The sequence below is a fragment of the Hippoglossus stenolepis genome, chromosome 24, assembly GCF_022539355.2.
Source record: "Hippoglossus stenolepis isolate QCI-W04-F060 chromosome 24, HSTE1.2, whole genome shotgun sequence".
Classification (NCBI taxonomy): Eukaryota; Metazoa; Chordata; class Actinopteri; order Pleuronectiformes; family Pleuronectidae; genus Hippoglossus; species Hippoglossus stenolepis.
The window spans coordinates 4,464,468-4,490,841 of NC_061506.1; the positions used below are offsets into that span (position 1 = coordinate 4,464,468).

The 26,374-nt window shown below is 45.4% G+C and overlaps 2 protein-coding genes across 2 annotated transcripts; one reads left to right on the forward strand and one right to left on the reverse strand.

The window, feature by feature from the left end:
• Positions 1-373: 373 nt before the first annotated feature.
• On the reverse strand, positions 374-22,055 carry LOC118103535 (tubulin alpha-8 chain). The gene is made up of 5 exons (XM_035150601.2): positions 21,131-22,055; positions 10,413-10,537; positions 2,213-2,435; positions 1,849-1,997; positions 374-1,768 (listed from the first exon to the last, which is right to left on the reverse strand). Exons 3-5 carry the CDS (start codon positions 2,331-2,333, stop codon positions 797-799), a joined length of 1,242 nt encoding a protein of 413 aa, XP_035006492.2. The 5' UTR covers positions 2,334-2,435; positions 10,413-10,537; positions 21,131-22,055; the 3' UTR covers positions 374-796.
• LOC118103539 (neuronal membrane glycoprotein M6-b) lies at positions 6,472-26,265 on the forward strand. Its single transcript, XM_035150608.2, has 7 exons — positions 6,472-6,648; positions 20,180-20,366; positions 20,453-20,612; positions 21,171-21,339; positions 22,612-22,685; positions 22,777-22,842; positions 23,402-26,265. Exons 1-7 carry the CDS (start codon positions 6,579-6,581, stop codon positions 23,552-23,554), a joined length of 879 nt encoding a protein of 292 aa, XP_035006499.1. The 5' UTR covers positions 6,472-6,578; the 3' UTR covers positions 23,555-26,265.
• Positions 26,266-26,374: the final 109 nt, after the last annotated feature.

Genomic DNA, 26,374 nt, shown 5'->3' on the forward strand with positions numbered 1-26,374 from the left:
TTGATCCAAAGGAAACTACTGAGGTAAATTACACTCAGAATGCTAATGGTTTACTGACAGGGTTGAGTTAGTGTGTTTATCATGTTCAATATTTACTAATGGGCACTAAATACAGCAAACAGCTGAGGCTAATGGGTATGTCATCCTCTTGGGACCATGAACATTTTCCTGAGCCATGCTGCGAGCAGGGTTAAAAACTGCTGTTTAGCCAAATTGGACATTAAACTTTAACTTTAAAAGCTGCCATTTGTAGGATTTAGTGACATTTAGAGGAGAGATTGCAACTGATCACTCCAGCAAAGGTCCATACACATCATAATGTCAACTAGCATTATGATTCAGTGGGATATTTAAATATAAGTATCAATGTGTGTTATCAACAACTGACAATATTTTTTATTATATTTGTTGTCAGGAGAAGAGAGAGACAATGGTTGTGGCTGCAGGCCCACAGAGTTCACAGTCTGAGAAAAGTGCTAGGGAGCGCTAAAGAAAAACAATTTTCTTTTTAAAATTTCTGCTACAACAAAAAAACTCAAATTTCCCCAATAAAAAAACATACAAAAATCTTAAACAGTCTCAATGCAACATCGTTAATGATGAATGAAAACCCTGAGTGCAAATGTCCCCTGATTCATTCACCTGCTGATCTCTGAACTCCAGGTCCACAAGACAAAGAATGAGTGCACGAACATCACTTTTATATTTAACAAGTGACCTTGGACCTCTGAACTCTAATCAATCTGTTAATCTTTGAGTAGGCATAAAAACAGAACAAGTAACAGGAAGTCATCTACTACTCCTCTTCTTCATTTTCCTCGTCAACGGTGTCGGTTCCAACCTCTTTGTAATCCTTCTCCAGGGCGGCCATGTCCTCTCTGGCCTCAGAGAACTCTCCCTCCTCCATTCCCTCTCCAACGTACCAGTGGACGAAGGCCCTCTTGGCGTACATGAGGTCGAACTTGTGGTCCAGTCGAGCCCAGGCCTCGCCGATGGCGGTGGTGTTGCTCAGCATGCACACGGCCCTTTGCACCTTGGCCAGGTCTCCACCAGGAACCACAGTGGGGGGCTGGTAGTTGATGCCCACCTTGAAGCCTGTGGGACACCAGTCCACAAACCGGACGGTGCGCTTTGTCTTGATGGTGGTGATGGCGGCGTTGACATCTTTAGGCACCACGTCTCCACGGTACAGGAGGCAGCAGGACATGTACTTGCCGTGACGAGGGTCGCATTTCACCATCTGATTGGCTGGCATGAAGCAGGCATTTGTGATGTCAGCCACAGAGAGCTGCTCATGATAGGCCTTCTCTGCAGAGACAAGTGGGGCATAGGTGGCCAGAGGGTAGTGGATACGAGGGTAGGGCACCAGGTTGGTCTGGAACTCGATCAGGTCGACATTCAGGGCACCTTCGAAGCGCAGGGAGGCGGTCATGGAGGAGGCAACCTGTCCTATCAGTCTGTTGAGGGTTGAGTAGGTGGGGCGCTCGATGTCCAGGTTCCTGCAGCAGATGTCATAGATGGCCTCATTGTCCACCAGAAAGGTGCAACTGGAGTGCTCCAGGGTGGAGTGGGTGGTCAGGATGGCGTTGTAGGGCTCCACTACAGCTGTGGACAGGTGAGGAGCTGGATAGACGGCAAACTCCAGCTTGGACCTTTTGCCGTACTCTTCAGAGAGACGATCCATCAGCAGAGAGGTGAAGCCTGAGCCAGTTCCTCCTCCAAAGGAGCGGAAGATGAAGAAACCCTGGAGCCCTGTGCACTGGTCAGCCTGCAGGGAAACATGGATGTTAAAACGTTTGGCTCAAAGTGGAAAATCTGCACATCTAACACATGAGAAGATGAGCTTACCAGCGTACGGGTCCTATCCATAACCTGTTCGATGACATCCTGTCCAATAGTGTAGCGACCACGAGCGTAGTTGTTGGCTGCATCCTCCTTACCCGTGATCAGCTGGTTAGGGTGGTAGAGCTGCCGGTAGATTCCAGTTCGCACTTCATCTGAGGAGCAACGAGAAAAGCTACTTCAGTCTTGTTCAGTTATGAGATATTAAACAGTCATCTTTTAGAGAAAGTCAGATTAATTATTGTAATTCGTTGACAGCATTTTTCATAATTTCAACAATGTTTGAAAAAGTTTTATGCCTCTGGTTTGATGCTCGTCTTTATCACACTTAAATTTAAGAAATCCCCCTTTGTTTATTAAAGTTGTTTACCAATGACTGTTGGCTCCAGGTCGACAAAAATAGTTCTGGGAATATGTTTGCCGGCTCCAGTCTCATTGAAGAAGGTGTTGAAGGAGTTGTTTCTACCTCCAGCCATTGTGTTGTCGAGCATCTGACCGTCCGGCTGGATGCCGTGCTCCAAACAGTAGAGCTCCCAACATGAATTTCCAATTTGGCAGCCGGCCTGGCCGACATGAATGGAGATACACTCGCGCTTTAGAGATAAGAAAAGGGATCATAGGTCAGACACCAGTTTAATCCACGTTAGACAAATTCTGATACAGATAAATGATTCTTTCTTTTCTTTTACATGGTTTATTTGTGAGTGGCAACCAAAGGGGGGGGGGACACTGCACATTTCTTCCTCAGCAGTGAACTTACTGACACAGATCACACATCAGCTCGTGTTTAACAGAAATACTCACCATTCTTTGAAGATTTTTGCTCCCTCCGACGTTTCAGCAAAGTATAAGTATAACCAATTGATTGTTCCTCTGATCAAAAATCCTTCTTCTTCTTCTACTTGTGTTTGCTAATTGATAGCTGTGTCTCCTCAACGTGTAATGCATCGCCTGTTAGTGCCTACTAAAATACTTCTTAGTTTAGTTTATAGGCGTATAGGTGTCGGTGTAAAGAGGACTGTTTTGGGACCTGTTTATGGGACCTCGGTTTTATTTTCCTTAGATCAAAGGCGCTCCTTTACATTCCATTTGTATTTCAAGCCATTTGAAGTCACTGTTATTACCATAGACTGTATATAAAGTATTTGGTAATAGACTTACCATAGACTGCATATTCTTTGATCACCTCCCACCCCATGCATCCACCTGCTTTTTAAATATTTTATTTTTTCATCCCCTACCTGGGGACCATATATTAAATCATTTATCATAACAGGAAACAATATTGGACAAATGACACTGCCCTGAGGTGCACCATTTTCCACCATAAAGCTTCCTGATAGAGCTGTCCCAACTGTAACTTGAATCAAATATAAAGTCTCTGATCCAATTATATGTCCTACGTGTTGTCGCTATCATGTTTAGTAGTTCATTGGATTTGATGGATCCTTCCCTGGTTTCCTGATCGGAAAACAATCACAGCCTCTTTCCAACCAACTGGGAACTTCCCCACTTCCCCATAGATTATTATACAAACCTATCAGCTTCAGTGATGCTGCCATACCTAACTGCTTTAGCATTGCATGATTCCTTCAACTGATTCCTTCTCTGGAGATGTTAGCCCAGATCTTTCTATCACTCTCCTCATTTCTTCTAAAGTCAATGGAGCGTCCATTGTACTGTTGGTATCCTCCTTTCTCTCAAGAATTCCAGGATGAGCTGATCTCGTCCTCGCCCTTCCTCAGTCAACTTATCAGAACTATGGATTTGAATAAGTGCTTTCGCTGACTTGCTCTGACCTCCCACCTGCTGCACTTCCCCTTTCATTACCTCACAGCCCCCATTAGCCAAACTTTATGGTGTGACTTTCCTCCCGAACTCCTTCCAAAACCTTTGGGTGTTTCTTGCTGTTCACTAAGCAGTGTGGCAAACACTGTGATGTCTTTGCACTGGTGAAATTACGAGCATATTCTAAGGACCACACACACACACACACACACACACACACACACACACACACACACAGCCAGTTTGTGATGAGTCTGAGATGTGAGGTACAAAAATCATAATTTGAAACTGTAACTTCGACACATTTTGTTGCGTTGATCTCTGAAGGGACTTTCTGACGCCCCCTGAAATGCAGCATTAGTTTGGGCCAGAGACCAAGCAGTGTGTGATGGTGTGTGTGTGTGTGTGTGTGTGAGTGTTTGTGCCAGGGGTGAGGGTGAGGAGTGCCAGGGAGCAGTGTATCTCATCTTCTGGACGAGTCCTTAATCTGTGTGACCCAGCAGGGGATTATGGGCCTTCTGGGAGAAAAATGGGGCTTGAAACTCACCCCCAAAGCCTGATAACTGACAATGTAAAGAGGTTGCGTGTGAGTGCACAAGGTTTTTCAATTCTGAATTAGGTAATTGTACTTTCTTTATACACAGGAGCAAAACATAGTTTATATTATAGTAACACAAACACTACATAGCAGATGCAATATGTTCTTGTTCCTTGTTTTATATTTTGTGTGTCCATTGGCTTTATCAATTCCAGAATGTGTGTGTGCATTAATAAATACTTTGGTATTTACTCTCTGTTTCAGTTGGACACAGACTGTCGGCCTTTATTGCAAAAACCCTTGAATCTCGTTGTCTTTCCAAGTTGAAAATGTCCAGAGCAAATTGTCTTTTCAAATACAGCCCTTCTGGAAAATGTCCAGTCTTCAGAAATCAACTAACGTGACTTCCTTCCACAGTCCAAACACATAAATGGTGGATCTAAATTGCCCCGTGGGTGTGAGAGTGAATTGTTTGTCTCCGTCAGCGCTGTGATAGGCTGGTGACTTGTCCAGGGGGCACCCTTGCCCACCGCGACCCTCAAAGAAGAAGCCCTACAGCTAATGGATGCATCCAACAATCATGTGACAAATAAAAACACTTACTCCACAGCCCCGTTTCCTTTCCATGCTGTTTTAACACTATACTCTAAAGCTTTGAGATCATGTTTCTACTCAGGATTGCGAGCAGGAATTCGAATTTGTGCTGCTTTAAAACTTGGGTCATTAATTAATGCTCAGGTTTCTTCACGGCTCTGTATAAGTGAGGCATTCAAGTCAGAGTGATGGACGACCTCTCGTTGCTTCAGCAGCATATGGTGTGGAGTGGGTGTTAATTTCAGCCCTCGGGGGTGAATGGATCCACTAAATGTCATATATGTCAGGTTGGCTGCTCTGGCGTCTGATGTTTTGTTGTTGTCGGATGAAACATCAGGGGTTTTGGGGGTCACCTTTGTCTGCAGTGTCTGTGTGTGTATCTGTGTGGTTGGGGGGTCCCTACTCTTCTGCGGCCTGAGCTTTGTCTGAAACAAGGCCACGTGGGCCTGATTTAAAACCTTATTTAAGAGGATTCGGGGCAGATGGCGTCCCATTGTTTGAGGATGTGTTTATTATTAGAAAACGGGGTGAATTATGGAACACACCCCCCCCCACACACACACACACCTACCACACACGCCGCCGCCGCCGCCACACACACACACACACCACCCGTCTCTGGATAAACACACCACACCCCTACTTTGAACCTTTTTTCAGGGCCTCAGGGTGTCACCTCAGTTGACTTCTCATTGGATTGCTGGATCCTGGGCTCGGGCCAATCAGCATCCTCGGAGGCAAACAAAGGGTGGCCTCTAAAATAAAGCCTGGCACGTGGCTGTTTAGGTGTTGAGACGCTCTGATTGGTCAAACGCCTCTCACTCAATGGTCAGAAGAACCACAGCCAAGGAAACCACACAACCAACAAATAGACACATGACCATTTTCCCAGTGGGACTAACATCTTGTTTGCGGACCACCTCATCGTCAGACATCACCACTACCACACTTTAAGTGTTAAATCAACCATACTGGAGCTTTGACTTATTTGTCCTCATCAGATTGAAAGGAAACCACAGTCAGTTCCTGGCGTCACTTTCCCACGACACACTTCCACTCTCTGATACCACACCACATCTTCTTCTTCTTCTTCTTTCCCCTCTCTTCCTCTCCCTCCTCTTTCTGTTTCTCTCTCGGCTCACCAGATGGAGAGGGGGCGGCGAGTGTTCGCGGTTGTATGTGTGTGTGTGTGTATGTGTGTGTGTGTGTGTGTGTGTGTGTGTGTGTGTGTGTGTGTGTGTGTGTGTGTTCATGCATACATGGTTACCCATGAGTTTGCATATTTACATCCCTTGCACATTTTGTCCTTATATCCTCCTCTGCTTCACCGAGGCACAGGACAGAGAAAAGCAGCGCACACACAGGAAAGAGTGGGATTTTAAGTGAGCAATGGAAGGATGGGCTGTGAAGACAATCCCATGTGATCAGGAGAAGTGTGTTACACCATGAGCACAGTCTTCCCCCTGCACAGTTCAGAGTGGTTTTAGGGACTGGGAAGTGTTATCAGGCATCATTTGGGGGGCGGCTAATCCGCATGTGAGAAATAAATCCAATCTGACAGGACCTTTGCATCTTGAAACTGGATTGTTAATATACAGAGAGAGGCAGTGCTAAGCTTCAGCAGGGAGAGAGAGAGGGGGGGGGGAGGGAGGGAGAGGGAGGGTGTGCATGAGAGAGAGAGAGAGAGAGAGGGAGGGAGGGAGGAGAGAGAGAGAGAGAGAGGGAGGGAGGTAGAGCATCAAGTCACCAGGAGAAGCTCCACCATCATCACACTGAAGGTACGAGAGGCACAAGGAGACTATATTCCTCTAAAATCATGGATGGGACAAAGCCGGCCATGGAGTCCAACGCGGAGGAGACCCCGGAGGAGGGACAGGAGAGCAAAGGTACGCGCAGCTTTGTGTGGTTTCCCCCCCCACCATTTGGAGACATTTGCGTCTGCGCCAGCCTGAGCGGTTTAACCTACTTGCAATGGCTCCCCGCTTGTGCGCGACACAATAGCGGTGCCTTTCTCCCCGGCAGCCTCTCACCTCGTCCGTTCACCGACTCGTGAAAAGCAACGACGCGCGTGTATTCTCTGCGCAGATTACTCGCGCAAATCCCAGCGCAATTTGTAGTTTGTGAAGAAGAGGGTGGGCGGGTGGTGGAGGGTGCACGGTGCTGGTTTTTATGAAGCGTAATAACGCACAATTAGCTTCCTCGCATCGCTGCACGATCGGGAGCGTATTTCACGGCTGGTAAATGAAGCGGCTGCGCGCTGCGCTTCGCTCCGTGCGCGGTGCCATTGTTGTCCGTCAGGTGTGGAGGCGCCGCCGCCGCCGCCGCGCTTCGATCGCTATCGGCGGTTCGGCCGCAGAGGTCTTGGGCGTCGGATCCGTCAGGAGCGCGATGGATCGACGGCTGCAACACACGAAGCCGAGTGTTTTAGTGTGTGACCGCGGTGACGAGGTTCATTAGACACGAAGGAGGCTGCAAAGGAGACGACGAGGCGCGCTCCTGACGCAGAGGGATGGATGTGTCCATCACTCACAGACACGCTCAGAGCCTGTGTGCACACATACCAGCCTTATCATCTCTTTATGCTCACTGAGGTGATCGAATGCACAGAAAACACGCACAGATGCTGGTGTCTTTAGAAATGTGCACGCGAAATAAGCAATGGTGTTTTAGGTGCGCACCACGGATCAGCCTCAAATTTGCGGATTTAGTCCAAATCTGCACCAAACTGTTGCTGTTGCTCATCCTCAGTGTGTGTGTGTGTGTGTGTGTGTGTGTGTGTGTGTGTGTGCGTGCGTGTGGGTGTGTCTTTGTGCGTTGGAGGACCCTTCCTCCATACAGAGTGGAAGAGACTGTGGTTTGTTATCAGTGCATCCCTCAGGAGGAGCTCCTGGATGGCACCTCCATGTTGTTTATTGAACAAATTAGATAATTACACGTTAAATCGTGAAGATTTTGCATGGGTGTGATGGAAAAAATGAAAAATGGGGGAAAAAACTAAGCATAATGATAATTCAAGGGGTCTTATCTCTTATTTAGAAGTATATCAGTGAGGAGGAGGGTTGCAGCTGATGTGGCATGATGCCTCTTTGGCCTCTTGGCTGTTGGAGCGCATGACACCGAGTAAGAGTGCATGGTCCTGGGGGGATTTACACACACACACTCACACACTCACACACACACACACACACACACACACACACACACACACACACACACACACACACACACCACACCACCCTTCAGTTTCATGTGTGCCAGTGTGTTAAAATGAAGGGGGTTGGGTCTGACGTCTTCAAATGTAAAACATCTGGAGGCAAACAATCAGATTTTCACCTTCAGTGCCACTCTGGAAGCAGATTTTGGTTCCACTCATATCTTTGCAACTGGTGGATGAGAGGCTGCTGTGTCTGAAACTTCTGCACGTTTTATTTTCTAGTCAGATCTTTGCGACTTTCTCAACATCTGTGCGTCACAACGCCACTTGTTGTCCCTGCAGCTGGAGTTGAGGGTCACCGAGGTGCAGAATCACAATCGTCCCTCAACGGGGAAAAGAGAAAAGACATTACATCATCCTCTGTTGAGGCGTGCTGCTACACGCACAGGCCAGTGCCCAATGAGAGCCCACATGCAACTTTAGCTGCCTGTGAGTGGACCTGGAGGATAGTTGAGCAGCAGAGCGGCCATATTTATACTTAGCAATTAACCCTCTGATTTCCTTAATCGCCATTTTACATGGCAGCGGACAAATTTATCCCACTCACCCAGTTCAACCTCTCCCGTGCTCCAGGTGTGATGTTGCACAACCGATTTCCGCCCACACCAGGGTATATACTGGACCGAAATAGACTGGATTGGAGGACGGCCTGTTTGTCAGTGTAATCACTTGTGTGTGTGTGTGTGTGTGTGTGTGTGTGTGTGTGTGTGTGTGTGTGTGTGTGTGTGTGTGTGTGTGTGTGTGTGCCTTTGACATCTGGATTGTGACCATAAGCTTATAGCATCCATCAAGACGCTGGAGATTTACAGTGATGGGGGCAAAGAGGCGAGGGCTGTCGTGTAAGGAGCTTGTGCCGGAGTGTTCAAGCCAGCGCTGCCTCTTCAGCCCCATCGCCACATGTTCCGGATTCAGGAAGTTGGGAATTCACTTAAGAACCGTCTATACATCTTAATTTAAGAGCGGAAGAGTTTCCATTTTCCTACACCATTAGTTATTGATGAGATTCAGTTCAAGTCAATGCCAGTGAACAGTGTGTAACATCACTCACAGACAACTACATAGACACATTACAGTTACATTACATTTCATTTAGCTGATGCTTTTATCCAAAGCTTTATCCAGTCTAATAAATAGTGTAAAACGGAGGGCATTATGCATTGCACCCAACAGGATGAACAGTAATCCAATGTTTTATCATATAACACTGACAGCAGCAGGTTTCATGGACAATACATAGTTTTGGGTCAAATATTTCAGGATAAATGATTTGTTCTTTGTATAAAATGATCCGACAGGAAATCGTCAGGAAACTAAAGTTACTAGTTTTACTAAAGTAAAATATCATGTTATGATATTACAGGAACAGACAGAAATAAAGTTCAAAATTATATAGTTTGTGTTCAATAACCAAATATCATAATTCCATCCATCCATCATCTATACTGCTCATCCTTTGGAGCCAATATCATATAATGAGCAAATTCAAATTCATGCAAACAATGAAAACTGTTTCTTCATTGTCTTAAACATTAAGTATTATCCGATATATAAAAAAAACTAAAAACAGTAGTATTTCCTTTATTCCACCTTAAAAGAGTAGTTTCACACGTTAGAAGTTAATTCGTTCGTTAGTTAGTTAGTTTATTAGTTAGTTAGTTAAGTTCTCCTTAAAGCTTAAAACAGGGATAGTTAACATGTTGCATCTTGCTTCTTTAAAAAACAATAATCAGAAGATGCTTCTATTTTAAAACGAATTATGTGTTTTAAATGAATAAGAATTAGCTCCACACTTATGACTTTGGACCATATGTGGCTTTTATTTGACCATTTGTCTCCATCACAGTTTTTGCGGTTTAGAGCTCGCTGAATGGCTGTGACTGCATTAGCCGCCTTAATTATGGTAAACAGTCCGTGTTCTTGATTGCGCAGCCGTCGTGTCTTTCTGCGGCGTCTCTGCATGACACTGAGCTGAGAGTAATTACAAACTGGAAAATGAACACAGAACACGGGCATGTTTATAATCCGGGGGAGCGGCTGCTGCTGCTGCTGCTGTTGTTGTTGGTGGGTATATGGAATGGATTGATCTTTTTTGCTTGATTGCTTCCTATAATCTTTCATCTGCATCTCTGTCGAGGTAGAACGCCGTGCTCAGGACGCGGATAACGAGACATCAACGACGCTCTCTGAGGCACAATTAAATCTGATTCCATTAGTACGAGACAGTTTGATTAGAGAAAGAGAGGCTCCCATGAGACGCTTTTATTTGAACATTTCATGTGGCTCCCGAAAGCGGCTTTGGAGTGGACCATCGACGTCTGTCTGTCGTCCCCTTTGTTTTAAATGCTCACACACACCTTCCTCCTCTTCTCTGCGTGTGTGTGTGTGTGTGTGTGTGTGTGTGTGTGTGTGTGTGTGTGTGTGTGTGAAAACTCTTACATAACGCTCCTCCGTCCTCAGCTGCGATGATGTTCAGTTCAGAACTGTAGGAGATTACATCACCGTCTGGAGGGGTGCAGGTTTTGTTGAATTTTCTGCATGGCAGGGTAGAGCTGCTGCAGCGTCTGAAGCACAAAGAGAGTTCCTCTTAATCAGTGTTTCATCTGTGGCCACCACCACCACCACCACCACCCTCCAGTTCAAATATGTGACGTTTGACCTGAGCCAAGGATTTTGCAGGAGAGAGGTTTTCAGAAGCAGATTGAAAGGAGGTAGAGCATTTAAAGAAACTCTCTCATCACATCTTACTAGAGTTAATTATTGGTTGGTTAATCGACTTATCCAGTGGCGCCCAATCTTCTGACACCCCCAATGGATCACAGTGAATAAATAATAAACTTTTTGTCTAAAATATGAGATCCATGAATTGTTCTCTGGGAAAACGACGGAAATGTTGAATAAAGTGATCTGCACCCAACCAACCAACCAAAGAGGAAATGAGAATTTACTTTTGAACTGCACACAGCAGACGTCCTCACGAAGGGACGTCCTCTCGCCAAAAGGTTGCAAGTAGATTTATTTGGTATTTTCCAAGAGCGGGAGCTACTGCATTAGGTAATGAGTTGATAATGAATTAGATCAATCGCTGTTTGAAGTAAAAAGCTTCTCAAATGTGATTATGTGCCCCTATGACATTTGATTTCAATATATCCTGACTTTTTATACAGAAACCGAATTAAAAGTGGAGCAAATAATCAGCTGATAATGAAGTAAATATTTGTTGCATCCCTAAAGTTGCCTCCCGAAAACCTCCAATAAATACTACGTAAGGATGAAAGGCACACAGGTGGGGGGTCATTTGAGTAAATCAGAAATCAGCAGTGGGAATCTAAAGGTCAACCCCCGTTTGATTCATTCCAGTTGGTTCGCGGTGACCGAAGAGGAACCGGTGTCTCTGCTTGTGCTGACATTTGCTTTTTGTTGCGTATAAATATTTCTGCTCCCTTTACAGTAAATCAAGCATCACATGTTTCATATTGTGTAAAACATTATTATCCTTTATGGATCATAGCTGCTGCAGAGAAGGTGACAGAGACACTGAATCCCTCATTTGACCTCTATCATCGCTGAACGGGAGATATCAAGTATAATAACCTGCAAAGCACACACACACAAATCCTAAGAAGCATCTACTCCAAACTCCGAAAGTAAAGTAAAGTGATTATTAGGTTCGTGTGGGTCCAGAATAAAAATGTAGGGCGGAAAGTGGATAATTCATCACTTAGACGACACACACTTTACACAATGTCCGTATAAAAACCCCCAAAGTGCTTGTTACCTCATGTGATGTGTTGTCTCATTATAAAAAGTGATTTTGAGGAATCTGAAGCCGCCCAAAGAGCCTAATGTATATGAGAAGTTAGTCAAAGTTTATATAAAGCATGTTTAAGGAGCTGACAGGCTTAAAATCTGAAAATACAAAAAGCAACAGCACGTTATGGATCATACTGTAAATATTTGAAGGTTAAAACATCGTCCAGGACCTGAATTCCTCTGCAGTTCATCGATTCTACCACACGAGTAAAAGCCAACTGTGGCTGATTTGAACAAACTGCCTTTCCGTCTCAAGCACACTCGTACATGTCTGCACACAGTAATGCAGGCATTAATGGAATTTCATCTGTCATTGGTGTATGGTAAACATATAATACACAAGATACAATACATTACTACAAAATATAATCTTCCTCGGATGGTTAAAATGTTATGGCTGATCAAAATCAAACTCTCTATTCAGAAAGTTAATCTGTTACTTGTGGACCTGCGCTGTTGAGCTCTATTGAGCTGCATAACGGGGATAAAAGATTTTGTGTTATAGCAACTCTTTCCTGCACAGGGGATCTGAACCTGACACGTCCTGACGTCCTGAACGGGTGTGAAGCAGGTGGGATGTGTCACTGAGGATTCTGTTGTGTCAACTGCTTTGGGTGATTTTTCTTGAGAACTGTTTGTGTGCACTGCAGCCTGTGATGTTTTCCTCCCCTGGTTGAGTTTGGCTTTAATCTTCACAGGCAGGTGACCAAACCACAAACACTACACTTTAATCAGAGCTTGACTGACAGTATTGAGAAATACAAAGCTGCTGGTTGTTTACTGCCTGTTACAGTCACATGATTAATCCAAGATAAAACGTAGAGTCTGGGTCCAAAAAATTGAAGTGAAACTTGACGGGGGTTTTCTTTGCATTCATTCGCATGCAAGAGATAAAAATAAAATCCCCTAAGACGAGAGACTCCTCATTAAAATCAAATACGCTCATGATTCTGTCCGTGCGTGCTCCGACATCTTCTCATGTCCAAATTCCCTGAATTATTTTTATTAAACTCCCACAATCCCCTTGGATGTGTCCCTCTCCCTTTTTTTTTTAGGTTCCCCTGCTTATATCTTTTCCCAAACACACACACACACACACACACACACACACACACAAACACACACACACACCCTTCGGCCCGGAGGTGTGTGAGGTTGCGGGAGCATGTGAGAGCCGTCACACAGGGAGAGGCTCATGTGTTCCTCATTTGAAGCCGTTTGCCCAAAGCATGCTGTCAGCCTCCATCTGGATGTGTGTGTGTGTGTTTGTGTGTGTTGTTTACGTGTCAGTGACCAGGGGTGGTTGAGGAGAATGTGTGTGTCAGTGCTTTATCTTATGTGTGTGGTCTACCGCTGCGCTCGTCGTCAGCCACAATGTGGTCACATTTATATTTAAATAAACTTTCTTTACGCTTCTATGATCACAAGACAAACGGTACTTAGCATGAGTATTAATCAATCCACTGCTACTCTGATAATTGATTTAATCTATTGATTTACTCCATAGAGTGGTCGTAAACTGAGAATCCAGATCGAAAGACTACAGTACCCATGAGCCTCGGTCACTGCTACGCTAACGAAAAAAGTACATGCAATTTAAAGCAATGTTGTAGATAAGAAAACTGCTTTTGTGCGACTATAACTTAGAATGATGATGCAAAATGGTGGTGATGAAAATGGTAGTTTAATAGACTATTTATTGAGATGAACTTATAAAGAAATGATTATTTCAGCTCTAAACGGTTCAGAAAACAATCAGAAATCTTGATCTCATCGCCCTCCAACACCGCGTCTATGTTTGAACCCCGGTCTGCGGCGGGTATATGAATAGCAGCGGCAGGTTGGCGCAGCGTGTCTTGTTCCTGACTGATGCCAACCTCCTCTGGCCTTGTTCCATCGCCCACTGATGCCCAATCTGCTCCTCTCATCCACGGCCCATAAAGAGCCTGATGCCGATTAGCGCTCATCACGGACACGGCTGACATTGACAAACGACCGCACCGCACCCGAGCAACCTGTGCCCCGTCCAGTGTCTCTCCGTTTAGGGTCTGTTTCGAGCCCACTTTAAAACACTTGTGATGATTGTGCTGCTCTCAGATCTGAGTTTCTCCACAGTTTTCATAAAATCTTTCCTGACCCAGACCGCGTCCTTCCACCAAGTTTCATGGAAATGCATCTCGTAGTTTTTGCGTCTTCCTGCAAACTAACAAACACACGTAGATGTTCCCTCCTTGGTCGGAGGTAACTGAAATCAACCTTTAAAGAAAGAGACTCTCTGCAGGATCTCATCTTTGTGAGCCCATGCTCAGTTGGGAACCTTGTGCCAACCACACACACACGCACACACACACACGATGTTAATCGACCCCCTGAGGCTGCTGGAAAGTGAATCTTAATAATCACATCAGGGGGAGGGGGGTTGGAGCGGAGGCGAAGGCCGCTGACTTCTTTGACATCTCAGGGAAAGTGACATTAGCCAAGTCAGTTGCGTAACAGCTGAGCCATACAGCTGCGTGGCACGGCACGCCTGGCCACGGGGGAGTTTGAGTCTTGGTTGAACAAGACTCAAACTAATAGCGTTCACTCCGCTCGGCTGAGCATCTCAGGACAGGTGGTTCCTGCTTCTTCGCCTGAGACGACCTGAGACGACCTGAGACGAGAGGACGCCACTTAGACAGTTTTCACTCTCACTGGAACCTGCAGACACTTTTTAATTAGAGGAAACAAGCCCATTTCTGGAAAGAGGAAATGAATATATAGTGAGTTTTTTGGGGCGTTTTTCAAAATAGAGACATGTTTAGGGGACTTGGTGCAACTCAAAATAAAGCTCTGGATCTAGTGAATTTGAATGTGGTTTCGTGCAGAGGTTTCAGCGTGTGCTCCTCGGCCCATCTGCGTATTTGTTTGTGTTTATTTACTTTGTGCATCCAACATGGCTGGGTGCGCTCGCTGTCCCTCACCCAGCTGCCAGAGTTTGACCCAGTTTGACCACAGACACACACACAAATATAGAGTTAACCAACATCCGTCAGATCAGCGGGATAAAAGTATTGATCACCCGGCGGAGCGCTGATAACGGGATTTAACAGCTGTACGGTCCGTCACGCTCAATTACGCCGAGCCAGATGCTGACCTTGTGGCATTCATAATGCTGCACAACCAGCCAAGGGCTTCTCACAAACAGAAGATTAGGGTCAGTTATGCACCGTGGGAAAAATAGGGGGAAAAAAAATGGTTCCGGTCGGGGACGGTGACGGCCGCTGGCATCATCCTCTTACCTGGCGCCGAGCATATTGCCTCCTCTTGTTCAACGCCACAGTCAAGCCGATTACTCACGTTTGCCTCGTGTTGGATGAATGTGCTTCAGGGTTAAGCATGGGACCACAGGGGTTAAGGTGATTTTCTCTAACAGGAAATTGAACTAAATGGATGTTCTAAAGCGCTCTCAGAACGGGAAGTACAACTTTGGATTAGGGTGCCGCCATCTTGTGCTTTTGACATATGGAGGTCCCTCCGATGCGTGCGCAGCTGTCAATCATGACTGGTTGTTATAACATATATCCCGAAAATATTGTCTCCAGCTCTGGGGAGCTGTCATGTCATTCTGACTTTTTTCTTGATTTTTCTGATCACTGAAGTGCTCGTGTTTCCTTCCATATCTTTTATTCAGCCCCCTGGTGGTCGACAAAAGTACAAAATAAGGTTGTGACAAACCAGAATGATTCTTTAATGTTGCACCGTCTTGCTTTTCTCTTTATGACGGTGCAGCTTCAGTGCTTCATCAAAAGCTTTCATCAAAGCTCCGAGGAGGTTTTTTTTATCCTTCGGCTCGAGTGAAAAGATGGAAATCACCCAAGCTGAAGTTATGAGGTTACGAGTTGTTTTGTGTGTGTGTGTGTGTGTGTGTGTGTGTGTGTGTGTGTGTGTGTGTGTGTGTGTGTGTGACGTCTGCTGCCATCAAACAGATGGGACTCTCTTTTTCATCTCTACCAGAGGAGAGATGCATCCTCCCATCTCTTCCTCCTTTACTCTACCTCACCTTTCCTCTCTCCCCCCTCTCTCTCTTTGAAGCACTCCTCAACTCTTGGGCAATCAACCCGTAATGCACTGTGAGGGGGGAAAATGCCCCATAATGAATACAGCACTTCTAAATTGGAGTACAGCCGCAGGCAGGCACCAGACCGGCCGCTGAAATATTCACAAAGCTTTAATGCCGTTATTCCTGGCAGATGCACTGTGCGTCCTAACAGTTGGCGATAATCACGCTGGGCCACTGAGTTGTACAGTTTATAGCAAATCATCAACTATCAGGACAGTCGCCGTATAATCTCTCTCTGTGCTCGGCTCGCAATTTATATTTAAATCTGCTTTATGGGCAGAGAGAGAGAAATCAATTCTGCTGGAGAAACGCATGAATTCAGTTTAATAGTCGAGATGACGGATGAACGCTGCAGCTCAAGGAAAACACGGATGATATGAACCTCAGTGGTTTTGTGATTGTTTTAAATGCTACAAGTTCAATGTGACAGTGACGCGTGTGAGGCGACAGGCATCAGGGGGATTATTCTGCGGCCAACGCCCCTCACTTCAAGCCGTGGGCGTCGGGTGATTGACAGGAAGCAGAGCGTGACGGACAAAAGACGTCAGCCACCAGTGACAGGTCCTGTGTCTACGCTGCGCCACGCCCTCGTTCGTCCAATCAAAGAGCCCGAAACACTGTCTCGGCCAATGAAACGGCTCGAACCATGAATGCCATGAAAGACAAAAAAATTACAGTTGATGGTTTTGTATTGTGTGGATTATCTCCTTCCGGACAGTTGTGTAATCTTGTGTAAATGCTGCATAATGACAATGACAACTTGATTTAAACCTAAAACGTCTAGAATTAGCTTGTATATAAGCAAACTGGAGCATTTGGCAGCCATGTTTATTTCCCTCAGGGTGGAGACCAAACTTGAAGCTTAAAGAAAAGTGAATTCAGGACCTGAATGTGTGATAACGTTGCTTCATATCTGCCGGATGTGTATCTTAGCAACCATCAGCGAAAACCTCCTCTTTTCCTGCATCTGTCTCCCTTTCACTTCAAAATAATACGATCTCAGTTTGACCCACATCCTAGAAATCCAGAGCGTAAATGTGGATGGAGGAGCTTTACATCTCCCTCCTTCAATTTTCTTGTCAACGCTTTATTATCTTTTACATCCATGTTGTGATTCTGTTTGTTTTATTTGCTAAAATTTTGGGCCATTGTTACAATTTAGCGCAAAATCGTTGGATTCTGATTGAGGTTGCTTCATCGGTGTGTGTCTGTGTGTGTGAGGGAGGAGAGTGAAGCGGCGGCGAAGGACTACGCTACCGCTGAACTGGGTCGTGGGTAACATGTTGCTATGGCAACTGCTATTTGCCGGCCCTGGGGCCAAGAGCTGATTTTCGCTTACGCTTTCTCTCATCGTGCGCTCGCTCTCGCTCTTTTCTCTCCTCTTTCTTTATTCCTCGCTCGCCATGCCTCTTTCTTCACCTTCTTCTCGTCTTTTTCCTCTTCCCTTTGTTCCTATGCTCGCCTCCTATCAAGCCCTCGCTCGGCCTTCCTCTCCGTTCAGCCCTGCTTTTCGTTCTCCGTTCTCACACTCCTCACTCTTTGCTTTTTCTCTCACTCCATCCTTTTGTCTTTGCAGGTTGAAAAATAATCTATTATCACTCTTTTTGCTCAACTGTCGCCCACGGCCGCAAATTGAAATCCTAATTGCGAGTTTCCGTCCAGCAGGCAGCAGCAGCCTTTTCGCTTTAAGAGACAGTGTGTGAAACGTCCCCAGAAAAACTGATGCATCGTCCTCGCTCAGGAGATTGTCGAGATGATATACGATGGAGAATTCTAACAGGGGCTTAACGTATTGTCTCAGCGATTAACTCCAGCCGGCTCGCTCTGACTGCGGCGGGGCACGTTGCCATATTTCAAACTAAGAGCAGAGAAGAAGAGGAGGCAGAAGCGGAGGAAGCAAGATGCAGCGAGGTATAAAACCAGAGCAATGGGTCGGCCTCGGTGTGTCACCTAAATTCTACTCCAATGAATAGCCCATTGATTTCCATTAGGGCCGGCAGTGGCTGACCACTCCGGCCCGTCTGGTTCCCATTAGCACGCTTTAAAACGGAGGCTGACAAACAGCCGTCATAGCTACAGGCGGACCGGATGAGGGCCCCGCTCTGTGTTTTGAAAGGAATCTGTGAATTCATCCCTGAAGCTGCATGGGGCCAGGGAGAAGACGGAGGTAGAGTACCTGCCTCATGGCCTCAAGGCTCCTTCACAAGAGGCACAGTCAAACACTGTGATTCTCAGCGGCAGGTTTTGTTCTCCTCTTTAAATAAAAGACGACAGGAAGACAAACCTCCTAAATTACCTGTTGGGATTGACCTTTAATAGCAGGATGGAGTGTCAGTGTCGAGCGGCTTTTAAACAGCCTCCCTTGTCATCATCGCATCGACCCGTGAGTCCATTCCTTCCCTTCCCTTTCCTCCCGAGGCCTGTTCCTCAGCTCAGGATTTTCCCAGAGCCGTCCAGCCTTATCAGCTCCACCTCTCTCCATCAGCCCGCTTCCTTCATTAACATTAATAGGATTTGGATCTATTATGCAACGAGGCTCCGCTGCGTTACGCAACCGGAGAGTACTCATCAGCGGCCAAACACTTTGGAGGGGGAGCGGTCGCTTCTCAGATTTGTGGCTTTGTATTCGCTCAGACGTGGAGCACAGGGGGGTTTTCAATATGGGGCCGGCACGTGGAGCCTCAGAAACGTCAATAACAAGTGTCCACAGGGGTTGTAACACTACCTGAACAGTAGATTCAATAACGACTGGGAGGACGTAGAGGAGAAGAGGGTTTCAATTTCAAAATAAAATGAGTTTCTCAGTATTTTGGTGAGGATGTTCTCCTGCAACACAATTGTGTGTGTGTGGTTTAATGGTTTTTCATGGAAGGCCATCAGCTCCCGTCGTCAGCCGTCAGACTCCATCAATCGAGGTTTGACGTTGACAACCGCTGACTTCACTCCAGCCAGTGTGAGCGTTACTAAATCTCATGTCTTCACTGGATCACCTGTCATATACGGTGCACATCATGAACGACCATCACTGGCACCGAGTTGTGTGCTACGTTACGTCATCCGTGCAGAGCTGCTGCGCGTGCGCTCGATATCTCAGCGCGATATAAAGTTGTCAATCGTGTTTTCGGGGCTTTTACAAATAGAAGCGTCTCGATTCAACAAACTTCTGAACATGAAATAATGATGATGCCTCGGAGTTGCCAATTGGAGCAGGTTGTCATGGAAACAGCAAAGTGGCACACACAAGACAGTTCATTCTTTCTTTTTTTTTTTTCCCGGACTAACTTCCTGCTTTGCCAGAGGAGCTATTTTTAACGGGCATTATATAAGACGCAACTCTTGTGCTGGATTCAATGTGTTAGTTCTTCTCGATCCTCTGTGATGAGGAGGAAGCACGGTGCGTTTCTGTACCTGCATATCTGAAGCCCTTTACTCACATGGGGGGAGCTTCACATGCTGCCTCGGTTAATGGAAAACAAATTTACTAATTCATCGTCTTCGCTGTGCACAGAGCGCCCCAGCACGAGGAATCATTTATCGTTCGTCCTCATTTGGGAGATGGGAATGATGATTTTAAACGCACAAATAAATGAAGCTTATTCCAACATCCTACAGAAAACAACCGTCAGTATTTTAGGGGTTCAACTCCTAGCAAGTGCCACTTTAACATCATCCCTCCGGCGCCCTAGAAAATAGCTGCAGTCATTTATTTTGAAATGATTTATTTAGGATGAGATCATGACTTATTTATGCAGTCTGGTCGTAAGGAAGAAAAAACTTTTTGAAGTTGTTCTTAAAAGACAAACAGTTTTTAAGCGTGCACGCTGCACAGCTCACATGTAATATTCAGCACTCCCAGCTGAGCTCAAAGCCGACGAGCACTAACTGTGAAAGATGCTGCGATGAGCCGCTCGACACGCCCGACAGGAGGACTGTTGTTCCTCTTCTTTAGACTCGGGGAGACGAGCGTGACACGCATGCCTCCACAGTCTGATCATGAATCTTGCAGACTGCTGCACACGAGTGATAATCAAACAGCAGCGGACCACAGTCTGCCGTGTTGCGCCCTGTGTCATCAGCAGAGCGAGTCTGTGAGGAGTCACGTTGCAGCGGTCCTGCACTCACATTTTCTTTGAGTCGGGCCTTTAGCCATTTGTTCGCTTTCACATCTGACCTGGATTGTTTCTTCTTGAATGCTCCTTAAAGCTTTTTTCGCTGTAGGGTCCAACTTCTTTTAATGCAACAGGAACGTCTCCTCTTTGTGAAGTAATCCTCCCCTCTCTGTCTCCCCCTGCAGGATGCTTCGAGTGCTGCATCAAGTGTCTTGGCGGGGTGCCCTACGCCTCCCTCGTGGCCACCATCCTGTGCTTCTCAGGCGTGGCCCTGTTCTGCGGCTGCGGCCACGTGGCGCTGACCGGCACCCTGACCATGCTGGAGAACAACTTCTCCACGGTGACCACCGACCACGCCACCCTCACCCTGGTGTAAGTCCCCAGCGAGCCTCAAACATCTAAAATGTGTCTCACTGCTTTTTGGTTTTAATGTTCTCGTCTCTTTCTTGGGGATCCAGGATCCAAATCTTTCAGTACATCATCTACGGCGTCGCCTCCTTCTTCTTCGTCTACGCCATCCTCCTGCTGGCCGAGGGGTTTTACACCACCAGCGCCATCAAGAAGGAGCTGCAGAGCGACTTCAAGACCACCGCCTGCGGACGCTGTATCACCGCCTTCGTATGTCACCACACACACACACACACACACAGACACACACGAGCAGCTGCTGCACATCAAACACGCACTGACCCCGTTCTCTCCAAATTAAAGCCTCCAAATGACATTTAATTACTTTAACGTTTATTTATTTATTTCTTAAATTAGTGTTTACAGGCTCAGAAAAATGGAAACAGTGAGTCATTATGCTTAACAAGCCGGGACAAGGGTCATGTTGGAGGCACAACCGCACACCTCCACATGTTTATGCACACACACACACACACACACACACACACACACACACACACACACACACACACACACACACACACACACACACACACACACACACACGCACACACACGCACACACACACGCACACACACACGCACACAAGCAAGACGCAAACACTCGAGCCTTGAGGGGAGCCCTGACACAGTTTGTCCTTTCCAGCCTGATTACTCCAATTGCTGCAGATGTCCAGTAACATTCGCTTAAACATGGACTGTGAATGTGGAAGAATAATATTAACTCACATTTTTTTTTAACGCGGCTGAAACTTTCTCCTTCCTCCAGTTCATGTTCCTGACCTACATCCTCTTTCTGGCCTTCCTCGCCATCTTCGGCTTCACGGCGATCCCCGTCTTCCTCTTCTTCAACATGTGGAGCACCTGCGCCGCCATGAGGTCTCCTGACGCCAACATCACCGTGCCCGACTCCATCTGTGTGGACGTCAGGCAGTATGGTTAGTCGTCCCACACAAAACCATCTAACCACGTAGTAATGGAACATGCTTTTACAACAACTGAAACCACTGCTAAGATCTGACACTGATATATTGGTAGATATATATTTTGAAATGTAACTGAAGCTTTCTTTTACGTCAACATGAAGGCACATCTTTTCTGCTTTGTCTATTCTGTAACATTCAAGTTTTTTTGACAGACAAGTAACCAAACAGAAAACAGGACCCTCCAGATAGAATCTAAAAAGATACGGTGAACATACCGAGTCTATTGCACACTGACAAGACTGCTATGGTGCTAACAAAGCAGTTTTTAACATGATTATTGGACTAGTCGGTTAAATGTGTTCCAGAAACACAATCTGGAACATTCTGTGAAAAGTAATAAACTCCTTAAACACGTTGCATCTCCCTGCTGCATTCTGATTCGCAGCCTAAGTAGCCAGGCTCGGATCGCACGCTGTGCAACGTGCCTGTAAAGTTTAGGAGAAATTCCTCCTGATCAAGCAAAGTGAGCTCAGAAACATTTGCACATAATAAAACTTGCAGCCCAGACTCACCTGCAGGATCGCAGATTACTAAACCAAGCGTTTTACAAATGATTCAAAGGGACGTGCTCTGCTTTTTCTCCACGTAAACGTCACATGTTCAATTCCAGCGACTCTAAATGTCTCTGCACAGAAAGAGATCACAAATAACATTTAGATCATCGAGAGCCCGATTGGGCCTCTATGAAAATCCACCTTCCCTCAGTATAACGGCACAGTAACACTCTCCTGTGTTTGCATATCTGCTTATGTGTTCGATGGCCTAATGTACAGTATGTGACCCACATTTGAAAGACAGCTGGCCCATACAGAGCAGGACGAGGATCACATATGCTTCATTGGCAGTCGAACTGCTGCTCTGCATGAAATATTAACCCCAATTACTGGCAGACGTCGAATTCTTCTCTGCAGCAAGCTGATTCATCGTGTGAATCATTTTTAATCACTTTTTTGGGGGGAAAGAATTCTGTAAAAAAGTAAATTTTGATGAGAAGAATGGATAAAAAAAAAACCCTGCCTGTATAAAGAAGTGATACAAACTCACGACCCACATTTTCCCCCCTGTGGGAGAGGCTCAGAGGCTCGGACAGCGGCAGCCCTGTTTCCTTTAATCTTTATCCAAGCCTAATTCATAATGCCTTGAATCATACGGTCGGGGGAGGAAAAAATAAAAAAGCTTCTTGTCTCCGTGTGTGTTTCACGTTTCATCTTTCTGATCCCGCAGGTATTATTCCCTGGAACGCCACTCCGGGAAAAGCTTGTGGAGCCACGCTCGGAGAAATCTGTAACACGAGTGAGGTGAGAGGACACTGACCCTCTTCCTCTCTTGTCTCGTCTTTTTTTCCATCTTTCCGTTCCTTCCCTCACTCGTTTCTCTCTCCATCCACAGTTCTACCTGTCTTACCACCTCTACATCGTCGCTCTAGCCGGCGCCGGAGCCACCGTCATCGCACTGGTAAGCTCCCCCCTGATCCCCGCTGATAAAGCGCTAGTCAGAAATATGCAAGTTGCCATGGCGCGTGCATCTGTTGCCATAGCAACTCCGCCTCTCACGTTTGCCAGTGTGTCGTCCAACGGGTTGAGATCCTACCCTGCAGCCTCAGAGTGAGCGTGTGTGCTCACGCAGGGTCAGTGTTTCACTCGGCTGTGGAGGCGGACTTTTTGTTACGTGCTCGGATAAATGGGAGATACTAAAAACAGCGAGAAGCACCTCTCCAGATGTTGTGTTGGGTCAAAGTCCTGAAAGTGTTTTTACAGCCAACTTACTGTGGGCGGTGGATGGAGAATAGTAGAGAGAGAGAGAGAGAGAGAGAGAAGCAACTGAGCGAAAGAGCATCAGTATCCACGAGAGGCGGAAGATGAACTGCTCTGGTTTGTAATGTATTCGTGACATCAATATATCACAGAAAAGATTTGGTGCCGTGATTCTGACAATTAGTCCATATATGGAATTAGGAAGCAGCATCATCTTCTGTGCCTGAAGAAGATGAAATAACCCTCCTGTTTCTCTTCAGATCCACTACCTGATGATCTTGGCGGCCAACTGGGCCTATCTGAAGAGCGCCGTGTCCACGCACGAGTACCAGGACATCAAGACCAAGGACGACCAGGACCTGGAGGCCGAGGCACGCTCCAAGGAGGGCCAGAACTCCTCCTCCTACTCATAAGGATGAGAGGCTGCTCTCCCGCCGCCACCCATCTCCCCTCCACACCTCAACCCTCACCCCACAACACCCACCACCCCTCCGTCTGTTAAAACAAACCACCTCGGTCATGTTTGATAGTCCCCCAGCCTGATGATGCTCCATCCTCTTCCCCTCCACGATGTTTATTGAGAGCTGTGGGAGCGTACCCGCAGCGGAGGGGAAGAGAATAGAGGATCGGGAGAAGCGGCAGGCCCAGATGGAGGCAGATGTTTCCGAACGGGAGCGCTCGCCCGCCGGGGTCGGGCTCAGGTACAGTACATCGGTTCAGAAGCGTCTCCTCCCCCCCCGTGCTTTTGGGCGGCGGCTCGTGAACATGGCCCGGCTGTGACGGCCTCGCGCCCTGAGCCAGCACAGCCTCTCGACACAGCCTAAAAAAAAAACATTGTTCACTGTCTGCTTCGGCCACAGAGAAGCCAGGCAGCGACCAACTTCCTCCATTTTTTTTGGTGTTTTATATGCATATATATATGAATATGAATATATTGTGCGAATGTGTATGAATGTTGTTGTTTTTTTTAATACTCTGAAAAGTATGCCAGGTACTATGATGACCTTTTTTTCTTCTTTTACGTTTTTGCGCTCATAGGTTTTTCTCTCCTTTACTTTTCTTCTCCATCTTTAACTTTCTATTTCTAATGCTTGATACGTGTTGCACTATTTAAGAGACAAAAAAAACGAGGAGCGTGAAAAATCCCTTAAAAACACAAAGCACCCCAGGCCCCCCCACCCCCTCGCTCATAGAAGTACCTAAAAAACTCTAATCATGTACATTTACATCAATCAACCGGAGACCAGAGGTGTAGCTCACTTTTTTTTTTACAAGGAAAGGTTTTGGGAAAGTTTTTAGATGAGAACATTGATACCTCTCTCTCATATGTGTATGTTAAGCTTCAAACACAAGACAACTAGCTGAAGGTCCGAGGGTCCAAAATCCACCTGCCTACATTTCTAAAACTCACAAATGAACACATTATATATCCTTTGTATATTTTACACAAAAGCTTAAGTGTAAAAACAACAAGTTATGGTTTACAGAGGATTATAGGCCAGAGTATTTCTTGGCACGTGCAGCAAACTAGCTAATGGCTATTCTATAAACTTACATGCAACCACAGCTTGTAGTTTGAATTTCACTTGAATAAAAAAAAACTACTTTATTACTAATGTTATTAAATTAGTAATTGATGTTCTTTGATGTTCTTTGATGTTTTCATCATGATGTTTGATGTAATATCAATCTTCTCATCTAAATCTTTGCAAGAAAACAACATTATTTCCCCATTCTTTTTTAAAACTTTTGCTACACTTATCACCAGCGGCAGCAAAAATGAAAAATAACTCTTTTCCGACTTGTTTTTCCGTAAAAAAAGACACACACACACACACACACACACACACACCTCAGGTATCAAACCAAATCAGATATTAGCCCGTTGCGTTCTTTTCCAAACACTTATCTTTGCTGGATTGATTCGCTGTCCTGTGTGAATTATACATTCAATATGATTCCCTAATTTTGTAAAACTTCTCCTTTTGTGAATGAAGTTCACCTGTAAATAGCCTAATCACGAAAAAAAAATCCGGATTTACACGTCTCCCAGAAGGAGGAGAACACAATCAGTGATTTTGCCATGCTCTTCTATTATTATTATTATTATTATTATTTTTCCACAAATATATGTAAATGTACCCTTTGAGATATGTGTTTAGCACTCAAATACTAGTTCTGCATTTGATATAATAATTGTAATGTAACATCTTCAATGATATGTCGTGAGAGGGAAACAGTGCAGTCATGATATGATGGATTGAGGTGCTTGTGACGTGTACATTTTAAAATGATTTTAGAAAAAAAAATGGGAATTGATTTTTATCGTTTGATCAGTTTTAGGCAGCTTGTGATTCTGTAACAATGATTTTCATGGAACTCGTCCGTGCTTATTTTTTTCGAGTTGGAAAAACACGTCACTTTTTTTTTATTCTTTCCTTTTTGCTTTTCGACGTCATGCTTCTCATATGAGCCACAGAGACTGGTTTGGATGTTTACACTCTGCATAAAACAAAGTCAGGAATTTTCATACGTTGATTTTATAATCAAATATGGTTTGATAATCATAAACGATATTCCAAACGGAACGTCACCGGTTAGTTCACCCGTAAAAAAAACACTGAAGAAGACACATTTCTTAACTTTGATGGGATGAAGCATGTCGGTATCGTCCATGTGTGCAGCTGTCTATTCTGTATAAAAAAGGACTATATTGCCATGTGTGTTATGTTTGATAAATATACGTGCTTTGCCGCCAGGTTGATGTAAAGGCAAACTTCAATTTCCTATAAGACGATGCGTGTCAGGGTGTTGTTGTTTCCTTGTTGTTTGCATGAAGGAGACATGACTGTGTCTTTGCAGTTTTTCAGGTGATGTGTAGTCAATTGTTCTGACAACTATGGTAGGCGGTGTTTGACCCCTCCTCCTCCTCCTCCTCCCCCGTCCCCTTCTCCACCCACTCTTTTCTAAAGAAAACTCCATTGTACTTTGATGGCATTGTAGTCCCCTGTAGGTGTTTTCATTATTGGTTTTATTTTTTAAGTTGGAAATAGTTATATGACTCCTATATAGTGATGATTTTTGTAACCTTCTCTAGTAAAACCGATATTTTTTATTATCGTGACACCGTCGTCTCCTGCCTCTTTCTTGAGTTCGGGTCTTTGAAGTGATCCAAGAATTTAAAATCAACTTCTAACGTAGTTGAAAGGAATATTTATTACCATACAGTAAAT